The sequence below is a fragment of the Phocoena phocoena genome, chromosome X, assembly GCF_963924675.1.
Source record: "Phocoena phocoena chromosome X, mPhoPho1.1, whole genome shotgun sequence".
Classification (NCBI taxonomy): domain Eukaryota; kingdom Metazoa; phylum Chordata; class Mammalia; order Artiodactyla; family Phocoenidae; genus Phocoena; species Phocoena phocoena.
The window spans coordinates 59,633,973-59,656,667 of NC_089240.1; the positions used below are offsets into that span (position 1 = coordinate 59,633,973).

Consider the following 22,695-nt stretch of genomic DNA (forward strand, 5'->3'; position numbering starts at 1 on the left):
TCAACATAGTGTATTGAGATCGGACCTGTCCTAGGATGGTAGGCACTTGGTTTGTGGCCATAGCAGCCACTTTTCAGGAACCCAATTTCCTTGACTCTTTTTATGCCTTTATTAAGTTCTAGCCTTTAAAAAGCTAGTTTCTTTTCTTTCTCCACCTTCTTTCTAAACATTTGTTTTATCCAGGTTCAGCTGCAGCTATGGAATGCAGCTGGCCAGGAGAACTTTTGCAGCCTAATTCTAGCAACATTCATGATTCAACTATTGCTGTGGTTGTCTATGACATCACAAGTGGAAGTTATGCCATGTTTTACTTGAAAAGGGGATTGAGGGAGGCAATAGAGAGGTTGGTAAGACTAGCAGAGAGGATTAAAAAATACAAGCATTGGAGCATAAGAAAAAAAAAGACTAGGAGAGAGAAAGACAGGTATGTTATTTTCTCCAAATCTCTACTAAATGTTTCAGCTCTCTGCAACATATTGTCCTGTAGACATCAACTTTTTCAAGGAAACAGATAAGTGGGTAGAAGATGTACGGGCAGAGTATATCATCATCATGTTGGTGGGTAACAAGATTGATCTGAACAACAAAAGGAAAGGTATAACTGCAACTGCTTCTGGCATACCTAGAGCTCAATCCCAATGGGGAGGGTCTACTGTGCTCTATTTACTTGGGAGGAGTTACCTGTGTCAGGGATCAGAAAGGTCATGGGTTCAGGGCTTCAAGGGTTCCTGGTCCTAGGGATGCATCTTTACGCCTCAGAAGGATCTATCCCTATCCACTAACTCTGGGTCAGAAGGGGGTCTTACCACTATCTGGTCCCTTGTGTCACTTCTCATTTGTCCAGACAAGTCTCTACCGAGGAGGCAGAAGAAAAATCCAGAGACCTCAATGTGATGTTTATTGAGACCAGTGCCAAATTCACCACTGCTTATTCTTTTGGATAACCTTGGCTTGTCCTGTCGTGGGGGTGGGGGTAAGGTTCATCTCCCCATCATGCAGTGCAAAGGACTGGAATCATCTCTCTAAACCTGACCTTCTCTTTCTTTTGCACATACACACACACACGGCTATTCCATAGCATGGCTTCTGCCCTCACTTCCAGAGGTAATTCCTCTCCACTGAAGGAAGACGAGAGTATCCTTTCTCCCAGCTTTGCTGGGGTAGGGAGGGTACAAGCAGAGAAGGCAAACTTCCTTTGCTGAGTTGATGGCCAGGCCAATTTTTCTGCCTGACTGATACTGAAGGGAAAATGGGACTAACTTCAGCCCAAAGCAGCTCCCTGGTTTGCCTTTAGGCGAAAGGGATCATAAGATAAAAATTCCTTTTCTGTATGTCCTAGAAGATGCCCCTGGGAGTTGAGATTTGACCCTAGCCACTTTATCACCTTCCTTCCTTACCACACACTTCAGTGCTGAAATCCAACTGGAACCCTCCAATGAGTCAGGCATCAAAAACCATTGTTCCTGTTGATAGCTTAGGTTATCTCTCTGCCTAATATGATCAACTTACTGCATTTGGGCTTCCCAGTACCAGTCCTTCTCCCCCAACCTCATGTTTACGGTTTAAATACTTGGCCACTTACTAAGCTCTTGTTCAGTTCCTAGGCTTAGGAGTAAAACGGAACCCCTGAAAATGCTATCACTTTCTCTTGACCACTTCTCACAGTTACAGGGTGGAAAGTTCTGGCAGAGTCCAGGAATCCCACCTGGCCGTCTCTGACTGCTAAAACACATCTATAGGGGATGCAGTTCTACAGCAGCTGGGATACCTCAAAGATCGATACAGTTCCTTCTCCACTGTTTTCTTATCTCACCCTCAATAAATGACTGGTCCTTTCACCTCAGCCTCTTATTGTTTGCACCTTCTCCATGCTCTGCCTACACCTCCACAATGCAGTTGCATCATGCTGGTGCCCCAACACAGAAGCATTCTAAATACCTCAAAGAACCAATTTAGGGCAGGATTTTTGCCTCTTAGGCCCATGGCACCTGGCTTTTTACCCTGTTTACCACACTTCTTCGATGAGTTGTTTTAGAACCTTTTAACCACAGACAGTTGGGAGAGTCTTGGACCTCAACATTCAGTAGACTCAGCCAATATGCCTTTGTGTAAGTATCTCAGCCTCTAGTTTCTTACTCAGATGGCCACTGGGGGGCAGCAGAGCAAACAGGAGCATATAGTCTATATGGGGGGATTTCCCAGGAAACACAGAGACAGCTAGATTGATTGTACCTCCAGCTCTGCTCACTAGGATGTTGCCACCTGACAATAGCAGCGAGCCGCTAGAAGAGGTACCATAGTAGAGCTGGGGTGGGATTTATAGGAAGAACCAGAACTTCCTCAAAGAGATATGTTACTACTATTTAGAACTGTTTCCCATATTTGAAGACTTATTCCCCTTATTTTAAAATCCATTAAAAACAAAAAAGAAGCGTGGAAACCCTGGGTGATTAGTGCTCCGCAGAGTTAGTAAATTGGTTGGTTTGTGCAAAATTTGGAGAGAAGAGAGTAGAGTGGCAAAGTGGGTTAACTGTGGCAACATGAGTAGAAGTGGCACTGAAAGTGCAGAGGGGCAGCATCCTAATTGTATTGTGATTTTTTAAATCGAGGTATAGTTGACGTACATAATTGTATTGTGACTTTGAATAAAAAGACCTTTAAGTACAAAATAATAAAAAAAGAAAAATAAAAATTCAGACATCCAGGCTCCACCTCAGATCAAGAGAATCACTCAATGGGGGCAAGGGCCTCAAAATACATATTGAAGCTTCCCAGGATTCTTTCAAGGCAAATTCGGGACTTTCATTATGGGGTACAACTTCGCCCCATACCTCATTAGACAACTTTCTATTCTGAACGGGTATTGTGAACATGCCAATGGAAATGGCAGAAGGCGTGGCCTGGAATCTCTAACAATGGATTGCTAAGAACATAGCAGAAGGTTATTTGGGGGCTGGGGTGAAGACAAGGGGGAAATCAACGAACCAGGTGAAAATTGGGAAGCAATTTCTTACTGCTGTCCCTGAAAAGAAATGCATCCAAGCCTCTCCCTTAGTTTATGTTCCCAACGAAAGAATCTGGGAAAAGAGAAGACAGAACTATATTAATACTGCCCCCTGCAGAGAAATGGCCACAGCTCATGGGGGAAGGGGCACTGTTTCCTCCAGTACCCCCTCACCCTATACCATTCCTCAGTTATACTGTAGATAAGCTTCCTGGGTCTCCCTAATGTTCTGAGAGAGATAATTGTGAAGTACATATAGTGTTGCTCTGCTGCTTCTAGTGGCTCTTCTCTTTGGAAGAGCTTCTATTTTTATCTCGAAGGCATTTAACACCCAATCAGTATCATCCAAATCAGTATCAAGCAACATTTCCTCAGCATTGTGTTTTACTTTTTTGGAGAGAGAAGATAGAAGGAGGGAGTGGGGGAAAATGGGGTTCCACTGGAGTCTCCAAAGTGTATGACTGGTAGCATAAGGATGGGATGAGATGGCCAGGCAGATTAGGTGGGAGGCCCCCAAGATTTGTAGACGTTAATGAAAATGACATGACATATGTGGAATTGCCTCGCACATGGTATTCAATAAATGTCAGTTGCCTTCTCTAGCAGGCTTCTCCACAGGCTAAGCGACACCTAGACATCATCATCCTTCTCCTTCCAGGGAATGAAGCCCACCTAGAAAACTAAGGAACTCAAAATGCAGTACAGGTGGGATAATGCAGTTGGCCAGCTGGCTCAGGACAGGGCCTCGCTGTCTCTCCATCCTCCCTACTCCACTCTGCCAGGGTGGGGCTGAGAGTAGAGTTTCCCAAGTGGCTTCCCTGAGGCCTAGCTAGCTCGTCCTAGAAGATTCCATGTGGAGGGCTGTGGGTTGCAACTCTCTAGTGCACAGTCCTCTCTTTCTGGCGGTGATAATCTGGGGGAAAGAAGGAGGAAAAGAGCAGGTTATTTTCCAACCTGAGCTCCCAACTCCCCATCTCCAACTTGTGGGGCCTCTAGTAATTGGTATTTAAAGAGTTCCTACCGAAGGCCCTGCCAGGTAAGCAAAAAAGAGAGCGGCACTTACTATAGGGAAAGAAGCGGACACGCATGCTGATTTCTCGAGCTGTCTTCAGGATCTCAACAGCCTGGAAGGAACACAGCAGCTTGTACAAATGAAGAGATACAACCCAGGACAGAATCCTAACAGAAGGAATGTAGTTTGCCATTCCAACCTTCTGGGTCACTAATAGCTGCTTCCCTCTTACCAAGGAGAAATTCTTTCTTATCAGGTTACACATCAGGCTAATCTTATCCACTGTGTCCTCCCTGGGATGGCTTCTTGCCTCACCACAGCCCAGGGTGCTGTGCTCACCTTGCTGTGCTCAATATCTTGGAAATCCACATCATTCACAGCTAGGACTTGGTCCCCTTCCTGAAGTCCTGCTCGATGTGCATCAGAGTCCGGAATCACCTGTTGGTAAGGAGAGAATATACATGATCAAGGTGGGATAATTTCAAAGAATGTAAGTGAATTAAGTGCTATTCAAATGTAAGGTACTATCGGTTGTGTGTGTGTGTGAGACAATGCAGGGAAACGGTGGCTTGCCAGGTGGGAAGTTTTAAGTGGGCAAGGGTATCCCCACTATGCCCCTTCTATGAGTCTACTAAATCATCCCTCTCCCCAAGCCTTGGGACATCAGGGTTCTGCAACCTGATAACTTAACAAAGGGAAGTAGCTATCCGTATTGTCTACCAGGCACACGCACCTTGGAGATGAAGATGCCTAGCTGGGAGGCCTTTCCTCCTCGGATGTTAAATCCCAACTGTAAGACAAGAGCACAGAATGGGGGCTCAATACAGACCACAAACACAAGAACATCCAGTAGCATCACTGTATGATAGCTTGCCTTGTGTCCCTTAGAGAGAAGTCAGAAGTTGTGGAAGTGGCATCTCAGCTTTTCTGCCCATAAAAGTAAGTTTCTTTACCTCCTTACCTGCTTCCCAATCCGTCCCCCCAACCGTGGCCAACTTCAGGGCCTGGTACGGACAAATCTCGCCTGGAATAAGAGGCAACTGTTCCATAAGCTCACCTGAGCTCCAGGGGGCTTCTTCAGTGTGATGATACGGGGCAGAAACTGGGTCAACTCATTGTTGTAGTCTGGGTGGTATACCCTCTGCAAGACACAGCAACCCCAGAAATATTACTACCAGTCTTACTACCTTCATCTAGGACACAACTGCATCACCCTGAAGCCAGGAGAAGGTGAAGTCATGGACTTAGTTTACGTAGAACAGATAACACTGTCCAAATAGGTAGACGGATAGCAGTGGGGAAATGCTAGCCACCCAGTAGCTCCCCACTTCTTTACCTCAACAAAATGGAAATCAGGGCTCTGAATTTCCAGAATTCTCTGGTGTAAGTGGACTCTGGCAGGAGGATTCCATAAGAAGTTCCCAATGGGCCCAGTTGCTCAGAATCTAACTTCTGGCTAAGATTCACTCTCCATTGAGCTTTCTAACCCTGCCATCCTACCTTTCATATATCATCCCTTGTCTATGGGGAAAAAAATCCCTTGTACAGATGGTTCCCACCTCATGAGGAGGAATCCATGCTGGGGGATTCTCATAGGCAGGCAGGAAAACCACCGGGTAGTCATCATAAGGAATCCGGCTGTCCATCTCCAGCAAGGCCCTGAAATGGAAGGGTGAATCAAGGCTGACGAAAATGGTTCAAAAGGGATAGTAGCCCAGCGAGTTTCAGAAAACAACCCCAACCCATTCAAAGGCTGTCAGTCTCTAGGCCCGGCCCACTTCTAGGGAGGTGATAAACATTTTGGGAGAGAAGGAAAAAAACTATCAACTTGGCTGAATATCTGGACTCCAAGCAACCTGTTAGGTACACTATAGAAATGATCTCTTTTCTCACAACAATCCTGCAAAATAGATGTACCGTCTTCATTCTAGAGAAGAGGAAATCAGGAACGCGTCTAAAAAGATCTGACTACTTTGGAAATTCAAGGGAGTGCTGACTCCAACCATCCACAGGGACTCGGGGCAAGGTACCACCCCACATTCCCTAATTTGATCAGTAATGGTGGGGGTCCCCAGATCGGCCCTTCCTTTACCACCAGACACCTTCCAGATACCCGTCCCGCATCGTGCCTGAGTCCTGCGCCCACGGCGCTGTAAAAATCGTCGTACCACCTCTCCCGCCGGCAGGCCCCAGGAGCCCCGTACTCCTCTCACCATCAATTCAGCCTGGGACCCGGAAGCGGATGCTCAGCTGAGGAAAAGGGGCGGGGTCAGGGCGCGGCGCGCAGGCCCTCCTCCTCCCCAACGCGTCTTCCTGCGCGCGCCGCGTGCGTGCTCCACGCACAGGCTGTCTGCGCTCCAATTGGCTGGCGCCTCCGAGAGTGGTTTGAAACTTGGCGGTTAAAGCTGCGGTTGGGACGGGGCGGCGGGAGACCGGGGAAGGGACGTTTAGTTTGGTGAGTTAAGGGGGCACACCTTAGCTCAGGATCGGCCTTTCCTGGTACCCTGGGGCTTTGGTTCTTTGTTGTCGTCTCCGCTGGGCTTCTCCTTTTCATTTCAGACGCCACTTCGCTCTCTTCAGAGGGTCGGTTGACTGGCAGTCCTGTCGTGGCAAAGTCTGAGGGACAGTGACTTTCCCGAGGCAGCGATCCCGCTGGGAGCGGGAGGCTGCCACCGTAAGCTACCGCTGACTTCCCTAACCCACCACACCCTCCGAGGAAGGCCGGAACTGAGGAAGAACGCCTTCCCACCCCTGCCGACCTGCTAAACTTAATCAGCGATCATCTTTCCCCACCCCATCCCCCCCCCCGCCGCAGAGACGGTGCCGAGGTAGGATCATGAAGGAAGAGGTGAAGGGCATTCCTGTAAGAGTGGCACTGCGATGTCGCCCTCTGGTCCCCAAAGAGATTAATGAGGGCTGCCAGATGTGCCTTTCCTTCGTACCCGAGGAACCTCAGGTGCGTAGCGAGTCCTGGGCCTGCCTCTGAACAGCTGGGGCCAAATGGCAGTGAGGGGCGTGGTCTGGCCTTTCATTTTTTTTCTTACTCCTTGTCCCTTGCCTTCTCTAGGTGGTGGTTGGTACTGACAAATCCTTTACCTACGATTTTGTGTTTGACCCTTCTACTGAACAGGAGGAAGTATTCAATACAGCAGTAGCACCACTCATAAAAGGCGTATTTAAAGGTGAGGCTGTTTGATTCTCCAAACGATTCTTGAGCATACACTGTGTTAGGCACTGTGATTGCGTGCTGCCAATACAGGAATGGATGAAGCATGAGTCCTGCCTTCAAAAAGCCCACAGCCTAAGAACTAACCCAATATCACTTGTACCCTTGAAACTAGTTTTATACTATATTTGCTTTCTATGGTTCTGCTCATCTTTGACTTGTATATGTTTTTGTTTGTTTGTCCTGGAACCTCATTAGATTCTAAGCTGTTTGATGGGTGCTGATGAGGATCTACTTGAGGCCCAGGCACTGCAAAGCCTGTTGAGGGATTCAGAGATAAATAACTTAGCTTCTGGGCCCTGGAAGAGTTCAAAGTCCAGGGGTAGGAGTGGAAATAGATGACTACATACATACTTTTTAAAAAATCTTTTTGTATTTTATTGACATTTATCACTTGTGTTTTTTCTTTTGTGAATTTTAAATTTATTTATTTATTTATTTGGCTGCGTCAGGTCTTAGTTGCAGCACACGGGATTTTCATTGCTTCGTGCAGGATCTTCGTTGCAGCATGCGAACTCTTAGCTGCAGCATGTGGGATCTAGTTCCCTGACCAGGGATCGAACCAGGGCCCCCTGCATTGGGAGCATGGAGTCTTAGCCAGTGGACCACGAAGGAAGTCCCCATACTTTTAAATACATTAGAAATGTTAAACTTTTTGCTCCTATCTTTAAGAAAAAGTATTTTAAAAGTTAAAACCTTTGAGATTTCCTAAAGCCCCCGAATACCCTGGCCAGTTAATAATCTTGATTACAGAAGCTAAGGCTTTGGTGTTATTGAAGACCATGGCAAAGTTCTGAAGAAGGGAGCAGTGCCTGAGAGGTGTCTAGTTGTTATTCTAGTACAGTGGTTATTCAGGATTCAAAGCAGAGGGCTATTTAAAAGAAGTAGGACCATGGCATACTAGTCCCTTAAAGTTGAAAGGGATATTTGTACATCATCTAGTTTAACTTTCCATCCAAAGAAAAATACTTTCTAGCAATATCTCTAAGTGAACTTGCAGCATCTGGTTAAAATTTTTTTCTTTGACAGGGATATCACTGGCTCATAGGGTAGTCCTGTTGATTGCTTTTGGACAACTCTAATTGTTTTAGATTATATTGAGATGAAATTTGCTTCCCCATAATTTCTGCCCAATGATGTTAGTTCATCCCTCTAGACAAACAGAAGCCTTCTTCCAAGCAACAGCTATTCACATTTTTTTTTCACTTCTTAAAATGATGTCATGGCTCAGGACACATTGAATAGTTTGTTTCAAATTTTTAAATTATTAAAGCAGTAATCTCAAACTTACAGAAATGTTGCAAGAACAGCATAAAGAACTTTTTTTTCCTGAACCATTTGACTTGAGTTGTTGACCTGATGGCCCCCGAATACTTCAGTGTATATTTGCTACAAACAAGAACTTCTGTCCTACTGTCCTATGTAACTACAATACGACCATCAAAATCATGAAATCAACATTGCTACCTCACTACCATCTGGTCCTCAGACCTCATTCAAGTTTCACCAGTTGTTCCAATAATGTCCTTTGTTGCAAAAGGATCTAGTTCAAAATCGTATGTTACGTTTAGTTGTACTACTTCTATAGTCTCCTTTATTATAAAACTCCTTCAGTCTTCTTTTGACTTTCATGATCATGACACTTTTGAAGATCACGGGCCAGTTATTTTGTAAACTTTTTCAATTTTGTTTTGTCTGAAGTTTATGATTAGATTCAGGTTGTATCAATATATCTTTAGCAGGAATATCACAGAAGTGATGCTGTATTCTCATTGAATTCTATCAGGCAGCACACAATTTTGATTTGTTCCATTACTATTGATGTTCATTTTGATCATTTGATTAAGGTGATGTCTGCCAGACTTCTCCACCATAAAGTTAATCTTTTTCCTATTTACATATTTGGAGGACCATTATTTGATTCTAAGTCTCTTCTAATTAACCATCCCTCCTTTCCTTTAGCCATTCCTAAAAAAAATATGGTATCCAGACCCTTCATTATCTTGTTATCTTCCTCAGAATGTACCTTTCACGGCTTAGTAAGAACACTATAGTTCTACTTTAGTATTCTTAACTTGGGAAACTATGAGAATTATAGTCTTTAGAGGCAGTATAAAGTAGAAAGTGATTCCAATATCTATGTGTTTTGTTAACATTGCTCTCAGTTGCAGAGATAAAGCCAGTATTTTTCAGTCAGGTCAACAGCACCCTAAGTTTTTGTAAAAAGTACTGAAACTTGGTTTCCCCACTTATTACTATATATACATATCTGTGGTATTACAGAAGATTATGGAATATTATTCTCTTGTCCCAGAGTCATGCCAGGTGATATTACCAATCTATTACAATGAAAATCTCAATTTAACATCTTAAGATCTTCCAGAACATCAAGGTCTTCATTTAGGTGAATAAGTTCTTTCAAAAAGAAAAAAAAGCAAAGGACATATATCACATTGAATCATACTTAAATGATGACATTTCTATGAGGAGCCTGATAATACGGTCCAAATGCAGTCTGAGAATTCATATAGGGAGGGATGCTTTCATTGACTGTAAAAAGCAACTTTGTTGCCTTTTCAAATGAAGACTCTGTTAATCAAAGAAATACAGGTTGGAATCCCTTCTATTTGCAGCTTCTAAAACTTTCATTTAATTGCCCTAATTTAGAATTGTTCCAAGTAGAGAGAAAGTAGAATTATAAAACTCTGAATGGCTTTTAGACAGTGACTTGGCCACCTTCATTATCTCAGTCATATCTTTAAGTGTTTTACTTCCTAGCTTTTATGGGCTATCAAGAGAGGCACACATTCAGGTTTGATACTTTTCTTCTTTGCTTATTTGGAGTAGTGCAAAGTCATGGCACTCATATAACTTTTCTTTGTGTCTGACATTCCCAAGAGACCCTTGTGTTTAGAGAGCAGTCTCAATTTTGTTACAAGTAATTGCTGAAGGAAGTAGAGTGTACTGATTGGTTGAAAATATTTGAGCATCAACGCACATGTGACTTCTATTTTGTCAGGATACAATGCAACCGTCCTGGCCTATGGGCAAACTGGCTCTGGAAAAACCTATTCGATGGGAGGTGCATATACTGCAGAGCAAGAAAATGAACCAACAGTTGGGGTCATTCCTAGAGTAATACAGCTGCTCTTCCAAGAAATTGATAAAAAGAGTGACTTCGAATTTACTCTGAAAGTATCGTACTTGGAGGTAAATGATTTATCTTTAATTATTCTGAATTCAAATTTATCTTTGGGTAGAAAAATAAATACAAATCAGGTTTTTCCTGGCATGACTCAAATGAATAAATTACATTTTTAATAAATTGATAGAAAACTTACTGGCTCAGTTGGATCTGGCTCCCACCCAGTTCTTTCCCTGTTGTCAGAATAGTCTGTTTAATCCGATTGTTAGAGGAGTTGGCATTCCCATATAAAAAGATAATAGGAATCCTTTAATTCCAGTTTGGCCTCTATTATTGATTCCCTATAGAGTCTCTAGAAAAATATTTGATATCCCTTTAGTGTTTCGAGGCTTGAGTGATAATGTTGCTACTCCATGAAGAATGTTATAAAAATTGGGTGAAGTATTGAGCTGTGTAAGTGATGACAGAGTGTTTATTCAACAGATATTTATTGAGTACCTACATGTTACAGGCCCTGTTCTAGGTATTTGGGATATATCAGTGAACAAAACAGATAGAAGTCCCTGCCTTTGTGGATATTTTCATTCAATTATATATCAGTATACAAGTAGACTGACCAGCTATATCTAACCTCGTGACACCAGAAACACATAGTTAGGGAACTTATGGCTTCTGGGAAACTAGTTGGTTGATTCCGTAGCAGTGATAAGATACCTTATCTTTAAGGAGCAATAATTAAATGTATATAATTTAAACATGCAATTATAAATAGTATGTGAATACTTCATCCTGAAGTTGAATCTCAATATGTTAGTTGGTATAAGAGGTATAGAGGTGGAAGATGGGGAGTTAAACATCATTAAGATTAACCTTCTTGAAACTCTTGATTAACCCAGTTGTGGCCAAGGTGACCAAATGTAAAAATAACTTAGGAACCTGCTATATTAAATAGTAGCAACAGCAATAATAGCAAACAAACGTGGTGCTTACTATGTGCAAACACTGTTTTAGTACTTAAAGTTCTGGTTGTTGTTGAAATATTGGTTGCTACCTCTCCCTTTTGCTTCCCACTTCCACCCTCCACTAAGGACCCATTGCTTACATTTGAACAAAATTGGTGAAGGTGATGTTGTCATGACACCATCAAAGAACTGAATTTGGGCACCCACGTAGCTTTCATCGTGTCTGCTATTCCTGAGAAACACTCTCTCAAGAGAGCAGTCTCAATTTTGTTACAAGTAATATGTGAATTTATTCCTATGAGTATCAAATGGTTACATGTAGTGTTAAAATCTTTTTCTTAATTATAAAAATAATATGTTTGTTGCAAAAAATTTTTTTAATACAGAAAGTCATAAAGAATTTTAAAGATCACCTGTGGTCCCACCACTCCTCAATTACCACTGTTAACATCTTGTTTTTACCACTTTGTTTTCAACAATACCAGATTTACAATGAAGAAATCTTGGATCTTCTGTGCCCATCTCGTGAGAAAGCCCCTCAAATAAATATACGGGAGGATCCTAAGGAAGGCATAAAGGTGTGTTTTTCTCTCATTTGATGTTATTTTAAAATGTTGGCCACTACTAAAGTTCACACTCCTTTTACTTGCCACTGTGGTTTTAAATGACTACTAACATCTCAGTCCTTCAGATTTTGTGTGGTCCTAATTCCCTTTGTTAACCTAGAATTCCTAGATGGGAACTTTTGTGGGGAAAGAAGTTTTATTACCTTCCTATTACCTCTTGAAGGAATGCTAATATCAATTAAATATTTATTGGCTATTTACAGAGTTCTGAGGCTGGGCTGTCCAGTATGGTAGCCACTAGCCACAAATGGCTATTTAAACTTAAATGAACTAAAATTGAATATAATTTGAAATTCAGTCCTTCAGTTACCAGCCACATATCAAGTGCTCAATAGCTACGTGACTAGTGGCTACTGTATTGGATAGCATAGATATAAAACATGGTCATAGTAAATTCTGTTAGACAACAATGTAATAGACATTGTGCTAGATCTCTGGAATGATATTTAGAAAGTAAGATGATACAAAAATTTTTAATTTATAAGTACCATAGGAAGAAGAGATGGCTTATTTGAGAGGCTTCCATCACATGGTATAGATGTAGGCTGAGGAGCTGTAGCTGAACAAAGTTTGAGGCAAGGTTGGGAGTATTGTATATGGGAGTGGACCAAATCCAGGAGCCAGTGTTGAAAACAGGCAGAGCTTGGTTCTAGCAGCAGCTTGAGTATTCAGGAGTGGGAGAATTTGAGGTGGGAAGTGGATGAGAATAGGGTAGTACAGACTTAGGAAAACTTGGTAAAATAATACTTTATCCATCTTTCTCTCCTTCTTCTCTTCCCTGCAGAGAAAGCTGAAATTTAGGGTGCAGGTGCTTGAGGGGCAGATGCCTATGCTACTGAAATTTTTTTCCTTCTGGGTCGTTAGGTCATTAGCCAGGCACTAAAGCAAGGCTTGAAGAATCAGACTTATTTTGAAAGCCTGATAAGCGTGGGATACAGAAAGACAGTTTGAATAGTGGGGATAAGAAACCTGGGTAAAACGCATGCTGTCACCAGAAAGAATATTGGTACTGAGCCGGCTCTTGACCCAGTACTAAGATCTTTTATATGTCCTATACCAAGGCAGGAATTAAATCCCAAGCACTATTTGAGGGAAAGTTTGCAATACAGAGAAGTGTTAAGTTTCTGACTCAAATTGGGAAGGGTAAGGACAAGTTTGTGAGCACTCTTCAGTTGGGATGGATGGAATATAAGTAAGTAAAGAAGTAAGGTTATTCTTGTAGTAAGGAATAGCTTAAGCAGGAAAGCAGAAAATATATTCCTGGGGGTAATAAGACTAGATCAGTCTGTCTGCATTAGAGGATATGGGTTGGGAAGTAATAGGAGGTATGTTAGGACCAGATTATGAAGCCAGGCTAAAGAGCTTAGTTTCTATCCCTGTGAATAGTATGTAAGCTACTTAATACTTCCAAATGAAGGGTTGCACTGGCTACTTTTGCCAAGTTTTATCTTACGTGTATATCTCTGACTAGGTTAGCTCCCGGGAGGTTAGGAGAGTATCTTAAAATCTCTTTGTACCCTCATTATCTAGCATAGGGCTTAGGAGTTTGGTGACATTTTAGGAAGCAGGACTTTCGGAAGGCTAAACAAGAATGGATTGAAAAGGAGAAAAACTAGGATGAGGAAGGAAAATTTAGGGAAACGTTGCCTTATTTTTCAGGCGTGAAGTAATATGGGCCTGGATTAGGCAGGTAGATGTGGAAAGGAAAAGGAAACAATGGATTCAAAAGAAGAATGACTGGGAGTTGGTGATAGGTGAGATATGGGGGAATAGCAGGAATTAAAGGCGAATCTGAGGTTTTGAGAATAGAGATCTTAGTAGAAACGAAGAAGTAGTGGAGAGAATCAGTATTGGTGGAAGGAAGATGAGTTTGGTTTTATAATTTACTGATGTCAAAGTGTAAGTAGCAGGCAATTTGAAGTATAGGACTAGAAATTAGGGCCACAGATAAAGATTTGGGAGCTATGGGGTAATAAAATCATAGCATATTGAGGCTAGAAGGGACTTCATAATCATCTAGTTCAATCTCCAGAGGCTCCAAGAGATTTTAACTTGTACAAATTCTCCTGGGTAGATACAGTACCAAGCCTAGGACCCTGTTTTCCTGGCTTCCTAATCCAGTGGAAATTGTACCATGCTATTTTCCCTACTGAATATGAGGTATAAAATGGGTCCAAGATATAGGGAGGAACACAGGGCCACATGGAGGAGAATGTAGCAAAGAGAAATAACCATAGCTATTTGTGTTGCCCTTGCTGTCCTTAGGGCCAAAACTTACCTTCACTTGGGGCTCCCTGGAAGGCACATATCCATTGCTACCATAAAATCTAGAGATCTTTTGTAGCTCCAGTATTGACTGGCATCCTTGTTTTGGAGGTCCCCAGCGAAGATTGGAGACCTTGGTTTGCAGTGATCACAGAGTTGCTAGTTAAAACTGTCCTTATGGGACTTAGCTGATGGCACAGTGGTTAAGAATCCACCTACCAATGCAGGGGACATGAGTTCGAGCCCTGGCCCAGGAAGATTCCACATGCCATGGAGCAACTAAGCCCGTGCGCCACAACTACTGAGCCTGCGCTCTAGAGCCTGTGAGCCACAACTACTGAAGCCCACACACCTAGAGCCCATGCTCCACAACAAGAGAAGGCACCGCAATGAGAAGCCCATGCACCGCAACAAAGAGTAGCCCCCACTCACCACAGCTAGAGAAAGCCCCCACACAGCAATGAAGACCCAACGTAGCCAAAAATAAATAAAATAAATTTTTAAAACAACGCAGCTCTTATTACCGTGACTATTTATTGAGGTTCTACTGGAACATCAAGGCATTATTTTTTTTTTTTTTTTTTTTTTTATGCGTTACGCGGACCTCTCACTGTTGTGGCCTCTCCCGTTGCGGAGGACAGGCTCCAGACGCGCAGGCTCAGCGGCCATGGCTCACGGGCCCAGCCGCTCCGCGGCATGTGGGATCTTCCCAGACCGGGGCACGAACCCGTGTCCCCTGCATCGGCAGGCGGACTCTCAACCACTGCGCCACCAGGGAAGCCCAAGGCATTATTTTTTAAACCACCAATCCTTATATTTCTGATGAAGTATTTGAAGTCGAATCATAAGAGAGTTTTTTCTTTCTCTGAATTAGATTGTGGGACTCACTGAGAAGACTGTTTTAGTCGCCCTGGATACTGTTTCCTGTTTGGAGCAGGGCAACAACTGTAGGACTGTGGCCTCCACAGCTATGAACTCCCAGTCATCCCGATCTCATGCCATCTTTACAATCTCCATAGAGCAAAGAAAGAAAAGTGACAAGTAAGTTCAAGTTACAAGTAAGAGTCAAGATTTTTAACATTAGTTCTACTAAAGTTGAATAATAGCTTGCTTCTTGATTTGAAAAATAAGCAGACTTCAGTACTCTGAGCATGAGTAATGAATGGAGCCATTTGGACTGATATGAAAGAAAATGAGAACCGGCAGGTGAGCTTTGATACTCACCTACCCTCAAGCTTGTGTACCGTTCTCACTTGTGTCCTGTTATCATCACAGGAATAGCAGCTTTCGCTCCAAGCTGCATCTTGTAGACCTTGCTGGATCAGAAAGACAGAAGAAAACCAAGGCCGAAGGGGATCGTCTAAAAGAGGGTGAGAATAATTAAGGCTACAGTCATAGATAAAAACTTCTAGTACTCTTATTGCTGTTGTTGGTGTCTTGACCGGAATATTTCAGGTCACATTCTAACAGTAGCTACAATTCAAGTTTGAGGCTGATTTCAGAAACAGTGAAAAATTGTTTCTCTCCCTTGCACTCATTTTCTAATTTAGGTATGAGATTTGGATCTGGTCCTTGGTTTGATTTCATCTGGCCCAGGCAAGTTTTAGTTTTAGTTTTGTTTTGTTTTACCCCCAACTACTTATAATTAAAATCAATATCCTGATTCTGTCATCCCAAGTATTCACTATCCTTCCCAGATGTTGTCACTTATAAGCCTCATCAGCATGGTTTCCATATCTTCATTTAAGTGGTTGGATATAAATGATGAAGCTCCTAAGGCTAGGAGAACCCCATGGTATACGCTATTAGAAACCTGCGTCTAGCATGATAATGACCTGGTAATCTGCATGCTTTGGGAATGGTCTTTCAAGCAGTTATTAATCTAGCTAACAAAAATTAACAACCAGCTCCCATTTCTCAATTTTGTACTTAAGGATCTCATAAAAGATTTTTTCAAATGCCTTGCTAATGTCCAGATATACTGTATGTCTACCATATTTTTCACAGCTACCAGCTTAGTAACAGTACAAAAAAGAAAGAAGGATTAGCCTAAATTGACTTTTTCTAAGTGAATTCAAGCTGGCTTCTAGTGCTTATTCTTCCATTTCTAGGTTCTTGCAAGCCATCTCTATAATAATCTAGAAGACTTATATCAAACTGACTGGTGTGTAATTTATGGAATTAACTTACCTTTTTTCGAAAATTGAAATTACATCTGCCCAGTCTTCCGGAACATCCTTCTCTGTGATTCCTCAAATATCATTGACATAGCTTCAGTGTTCTTGTTTGAAATTACTCTCAGTTCCCTCAGCTATAATTCATCTGGTCCAAGACATTTGAACTCTTATTAAAGTAGTTGAGTTCTTGCTTACTACCTTACTACAATGAGTTCTTTACTCATATTGGGCTTCAGTTCCCTCTTGGGAACTGAGAAGGCAGAAGCAGAAATCGTAATTGAGGAATTTTACCTCTTTGTCATTTATCATTATTATACTGCTGGCACAGGGCAGAGACCTATTTCTTCCTCATTCAGCTTTTTGTTCTGAATGTATTTAAAAGTGCCCTTTTTGTTCTATGTTTGAACTTTGAGATTTATCCTTCTTAAGACTATTTTTAAAGGTTCTTTTGCCTCCTCTATCTTTTTTTAGGTGTACAGTCTGAGGTTTTTTATTTTTTGTTTTTAAAATTTATTTATTTAATTTATTTATTTTTGGCCGTGTTGGGTCTTTGTTGCTGCACGCAGGCTTTCTCTAGTTGCAACAAGCAGGGGCTACTCTTCATGGCGGTGCGCAGGCTTCTCATTGCAGTGGCTTCTCTTGTTGTGGAGCACGGCTCTAGGCACTCAGGTTCAGTAGTTGTGGCACACGGGCTTAGTTGCTCTGCCGCATGTGGGCTCTTCCCAGACCAGGGCTTGAACCCGTGTCTCCTGCATTGGCAGGCGGATTCTTAACCACTGCGCCACCAGGGAAGCCCTCTGAGTTTTTTTTAACAGCTTTATTGAGATATAATTCACATGCCATAAAATTCACCCGTTTAAACTGTACATTTCAGTGGACTTTTGTATATTCAGAGTCGTGCAACCATCACCGCAATCTAATTTTAGAACATTTTCATCACCTCCAAAAAGAAACTCATACCCATTAGCAGTCACTCCCCATCCCAACCCCGTTTTCTAGCCCTAGGCAACCACTAACCTGTATTTCATACAAATGGAATCATATAATTTATGGTCTTTTGTGACTGTCTTATTTCACTTAACATAAGGTTTTCAAGGATCATCCATGTTGCAGTGTGTATCATCACTTCATTTTACTGCTAAATCATATTCCATTGTACAGATATACAACATTTTTGTTTGTTTGTTTTTTGCGGTACGCAGGCCTCTGACTGCTGTGGCCTCTCCCGTAGCGGAGCACAGGCTCCGGACGCGCAGGCTCAGCGGCCATGGCTCACGGGTCCAGCCGCTCCGCAGCACGCGGGATCCTCCTGGACCGGGGCACGAACCCATGTCCCCTGCATCGGCAGGCGGACTCTCAACCACTGCGCCACCAGGGAAGCCCCAGATATACAACATTTTGTTTGCCCATTCATCAGTTGTATCCAATTTGACTATTTTGAATATTGCTCTGTGAACATCTATATATAAGTTTTTGTGTGGACAAATGTTTTAATTTCTTTTTAGGTATAACCTAGGAGTGTTATACGTGGGTCATATGGTAGCTGTTAAAATTTCTTTTTGAAAACATTAATATGTAATTAATATACCATAAAACCCACTTTTTTAATGTGTACAATTCAGTGATTTTTTAGTATATTCACAAAGTTGTACAACTGTCACCACAATAAATTTTAGAATATTTTCATCACCCCCAAAAGAAACCTATACCCATTAGCAGTCACTCATTTTTTTCCATTGTCCACCCCCCACCACGCCACCTCCAGGCAGTGACTAATCCTTCTGTCTTTATGGATTTGCCTATTCTGGACATTTCATATAAATGTAATCATACAATATGTGATCTTTTGTGACTGGATTCTTTCATTTAGCATCTTTTCAAGGTTCATCCATGTTGTAACATGTATCAGTACTTCATTCTTTTTATTGCCAAACAAACAATATTCCACTACATGAATATATTAAGTTTTTTTTTTTAAACATCTTTATTGGGGTATAATTGCTTTACAATGGTGTGTTAGTTTCTGCTTTATAACAAAGTGAATCAGCTATACATATACATATGTTCCCATATGTCTTCCCTCTTGCGTCTCCCTCCCTCCCACTCTCCCTATCCCACCCCTCCAGGCTGTCACAAAGCACCAAGCTAATATCCCTGTGCCTTGCGGCTGCTTCCCCCTAGCTATCTACCTTACTACGTTTGTTAGTGTGTATATGTCCATGACTCTCTCTCGCCCTGTCAAAGCTCACCCTTCCCCCCTCCGCATATCCTCAAGTCCGTTCTCCAGTAGGTCTGCGTCTTTATTCCTGTCTTACCCCTAGGTTCTTCATGACATTTTTTCCCCCTTAAATTCCATATATATGTGTTAGCATACGGTATTTGTCTTTTTCTTTCTGACTTACTTCACTCTGTATGACAGACTCTAGGTCTATCCATCTCATTACAAATAGCTCAATTTCATTTCTTTTTAAGGCTGAGTAATATTCCATTGTATATATGTGCCACATCTTCTTTATCCATTCATCCAATGATGGGCGCTTAGATTGCTTCCATCTCCAGGCTATTGTAAATAGAGCTGCAATGAACATTTTGGTACATGACTCTTTTTGAATTTTGGTTTTCTCAGGGTATATGCCCAGTAGTGGGATTGCTGGGTCATATGGTAATTCTATTTGTAGTTTTTTAAGGAACCTCCATACTGTTCTCCATAGTGGCTGAACCAATTCACATTCCCACCAGCAGTGCAGGAGTGTTCCCTTTTCTCCACACCCTCTCCAGCATTTATTGTTTCTAGATTTTTTGATGATGGCCATTCTGACTGGTGTGAGATGATATCTCATTGTAGTTTTGATTTGCATTTCTCTAATGATTAATGATGTTGAGCATTCTTTCATGTGTTTGTTGGCATTCTGTATATCTTCTTTGGAGAAATGTCTACTTAGGTCTTCTGCCCATTTTTGGATTGGGTTGTTTGTTTTTTTATTATTGAGCTGCGTGAGCTGCTTGTAAATTTTGGAGATTAATCCTTTGTCAGTTGCTTCATTTGCAAATATTTTCTCCCATTCTGAGGGTTGTCTTTTGGTCTTGATTATGGTTTCCTTTGCTGTGCAAAAGCTTTGAAGTTTCATTAGGTCCCATTTGTTTATTTTTGTTTTTATTTCCATTACTCTAGGAGGTGGGTCAGAAAGGATCTTGCTGTGATTTATGTCATAGAGTGTTCTTCCTATGTTTTCCTCTAAGAGTTTGATAGTTTCTGGCCTTACATTTAGGTCTTTAATCCATTTTGAGCTTATTTTTGTGTATGGTGTTAGGGAGTGATCTAATCTCATACTTTTACATGTACCTGTCCAGTTTTCCCAGCACCATTTATTGAAGAGGCTGTCCTTTCTCCACTGTACATTCCTGCCACCTTTAAGTTTTTATTTATCCATTCATTTGTTGATGGACATTTGGGTTGTTTCCACTTTTGGTTTTTATTAGTAATGCTGCTATGAGCACTGATGTACAAGTTTCCGTGTGGATGTGTGTTTTTATTTCTCTTGGGTATATACGTAAGTGGAATTGCTCAGTCAAATGATAACTCTATGTTTAACTTTTTGAAGAACTGTCAGACTGTTTTTCATAGCAACTGTACCTATTCTACCTTCTTACCAGCAATATATAAAGGATTGTAATTTCTCCATATTCTTAGTTTTATTATGTCTTTAATTATAGCCATCCTAGTGAGTATGAAGTGGTACCTCGTTGTGGTTTTGGTTTGCATTTCCCTGACGGCTAATAATGTTTCATGCGCTTCTTGGCAATTCGTGTATCTTCTTTGGAAAAATGTCCATTCAGATTCATTGCCCATTTTTAAAATTGGGTTATTTATCTTTTTATTGTTGAGTTGTGTGTGTTCTTTACACATTCTGGATACTAGCCCCATATCAGTTATATTATGCTTTGCAAATGTTTTCTTCCATTCTTTGGGTTGCTTTTTCACTTTATTGATGGTGTCCTTTGAAGCACACATTTAAAATTTTTAGATGAATTCCATTCATCTCTTTTTTCTCTTGTTGCTTGGTGTTTGGCATCATATCTAAAAAATCATTGCCTAATCCAAGGTCACAAAGATTTACGTCTCTGTTTTCTTCTAAGAATTTTGTAGTTTTCAATGTTAAATATAGGTCGGAGATCCATTTCGAGTTAATTTTTGTATATAGTGTAAAGTGGCAGTCCAAACTTTAATCTTTTGCATGTAGATATTCAGTTATCCCAGCATCATTTTTTGAAAAGACTATTCTTTACCCATTGAATTGTCTTGGCATCCTTGTCAAGAAGCAATTGGACTCTCAGTTCTATTCCATTGATCTATATGTGTATCCTTATGCCATTACTACACTGTCCTCATTACTGTAGCTTTGTAATAAATTTTGAAATGGAGAAGTGTGAGGGCTCCAACTTTGTTCTTTTTCAAGATTGTTTTGGCTGTTCTGGGTCCTTTGCATTTTCATATGAATGTTAGGGTCAGCTTGTCATATTCTGCAAAGAAGCCAGCTGGGATTTTCACAGGGATTGTGTTGAATCTGTAGATCAATTTAGGGAGTGTTGGCATCTTTCAATTCTTTCAAGTCCTTCAATTCATAAACATCAGATGTCTTTCCATTTATTTAGGTCTTCTTTAATATCTTACAATAGAAATTTTTTTTTAATTTTCAGAGTACAAGTTTTACACTTCTTTTGTTAAATTTATTCCTAAATATTTTATTCTTTTCAATGCTTTTGTAAATGAAATTGTTTTTACTTAATTTCATTTTCAAATTATTTATTGAGCTTTGTATATTGGTCTTGTGCCTGCAAGCTTGCTGAGCTTGTTATTTCTAATAGTTTTTTTGATGGATTCTTCAGGATTTCTGTTTACAAAATCATGTCATCTGTGAACAGAGATGGTTTTACTTCTTCCTTTCTGATCTGGATACCTTTATTTCCTTTTCTTGCTTAACTGTCCTGGCTAGAACCTCCAGTACAATGTTGAATAGAAGTGGCATGAGTGGATATTGTTGTCTTGTTCCTGATCTTAGGGGAAAAGCATTCAGTCTTTTACTATTAGGTATGATGTCAGCTGGGGGTTTTTCACAGATGCCCCTACCAGGTTGAGGAAATTCCCTTCTATACCTAGTTCATTGAGTGTTTTTATCATGAATTTGTCAAATGTTTTTTCATCATCTATTGACATGATCACGTTATTTTGGTTCTTCTGTTGGTATATTGCATTAATTGCTTTTTGGATGCTAAGCCATCTTGTATTCCTAAAATAAATCTAACTTACTGTTTTTATACCTTTAATGACTTTACTGGACTAATTCTACAACTCCCTATAGTTTGTGGTCACAGAAGTGTCTGCTCAGTTACTTTAGTAGTTAGCTAGTGATTGGTCTCATTTCCTTAAATGCCTTGAACCTATAACTCTTCCAGCATTTGCCTAGGGCTCTGAGTTTGTGTTGCGGCTTACCTTAAATGCTAAGGTTCTTTACAACTCTTAGTCTTTACTTCTTGAGCAGGGTCTCAAAGTCAGCCAGAGGTACAAGATTAGGGCCTTTTAGGTCTTTACTGACATTTTTAGGTCTTTCCTGAGCATGCACATGGCTTTCTCCAGCAATATATCAGAGCTTTTTAAAGTCCCCAGTGGACTAGAGGTGGGATAGGGACGGTGGGAGGGAGATGCAAGAGGGAGGGGATATGGGGATATATGTTTACGTAGAGCTGATTCACTTTGTTATAGAGCAGCAACTAATACAACAATGTAAAGCAATTATACGCCAATAAAGATGTTAAAAAATAAATTAAATAAAATAAAGTTCCCAGTGGAGGGACTACCCTGGTGGTGCAGTGGTTAAGAATCCGCCTGCCAGTGCAGGGGACATGGGTTCAAACCTTGGTCCGGGAAGATCCCACATGCTGCAGAGCAACTAAGCCTGTGTGCCACAACTACTGAAGCCCGAGTGCCTAGAGCCCGTGCTCTGCAACAAGAGAAGCCGCCACAATGAAAAGCCCGTGCACTACAACGAAGAGTGGCCCCTACTTGCTGCAACTAGAGAAAGCCCGCACACAGCAACAAAGACCCAACACAGCCAAAAATAAATAAATAAATTTATTTCTTAAAAATATATTAAAAAAATAAAATAAAGTCCCCAGTGGACATTTCACTCCCCAGATCTTCCTTTTAAGTTTTCAGCCAGGCTCTTGTTTGACCATGGCTATTAAGTTGGGTGTGTATCATCACCAGATATTTTTCTATA

At 41.3% G+C, this 22,695-nt stretch overlaps 2 protein-coding genes across 3 annotated transcripts in view; one reads left to right on the top strand and one right to left on the bottom strand.

Moving 5' to 3' along the window:
• Window positions 1-3,370: 3,370 nt before the first annotated feature.
• PDZD11 (PDZ domain containing 11) lies at window positions 3,371-6,264 on the bottom strand. 2 transcript variants are annotated; one of them, XM_065900773.1, is made up of 7 exons: window positions 6,188-6,264; window positions 5,576-5,675; window positions 5,074-5,157; window positions 4,750-4,806; window positions 4,356-4,454; window positions 4,068-4,128; window positions 3,371-3,917 (listed from the first exon to the last, which is right to left on the bottom strand). In XM_065900773.1, exons 2-7 carry the CDS (start codon window positions 5,660-5,662, stop codon window positions 3,883-3,885), a joined length of 423 nt encoding a protein of 140 aa, XP_065756845.1. In that variant the 5' UTR covers window positions 5,663-5,675; window positions 6,188-6,264; the 3' UTR covers window positions 3,371-3,882. The 2 variants fall into 2 exon arrangements, with proteins under 2 accessions (XP_065756845.1, XP_065756846.1); XM_065900774.1 differs by lacking the exons at window positions 4,750-4,806; window positions 6,188-6,264 and having other exon boundaries at window positions 3,883-3,917; window positions 5,576-5,662.
• Window positions 6,265-6,852: 588 nt separating this feature from the next.
• The window catches only part of KIF4A (kinesin family member 4A), a 127,637-nt gene continuing 111,794 nt past the window's right edge, over window positions 6,853-22,695 (top strand). The window contains exons 1-6 of the mRNA XM_065900334.1: window positions 6,853-6,972; window positions 7,084-7,198; window positions 10,262-10,452; window positions 11,835-11,927; window positions 15,115-15,281; window positions 15,516-15,610. Coding sequence (XP_065756406.1) covers window positions 6,853-6,972; window positions 7,084-7,198; window positions 10,262-10,452; window positions 11,835-11,927; window positions 15,115-15,281; window positions 15,516-15,610 — 781 coding nt within the window. The remainder of the gene's footprint in view (window positions 6,973-7,083; window positions 7,199-10,261; window positions 10,453-11,834; window positions 11,928-15,114; window positions 15,282-15,515; window positions 15,611-22,695) is intronic.

Coding starts and splice junctions, on each gene's coding strand:
- PDZD11 (XM_065900773.1), bottom strand. CDS start 5,662: ATGGACAGCCGGATTCCTTATGATGACTACCCGGTGGTTTTCCTGCCT. Junction 4,129..4,355: donor AAGATATTGAGCACAGCAAG/GTGAGCACAGCA, acceptor TGTTCCTTCCAG/GCTGTTGAGATCCTGAAGAC. Junction 3,918..4,067: donor TGTCCGCTTCTTTCCCTATA/GTAAGTGCCGCT, acceptor TCTTTCCCCCAG/ATTATCACCGCCAGAAAGAG.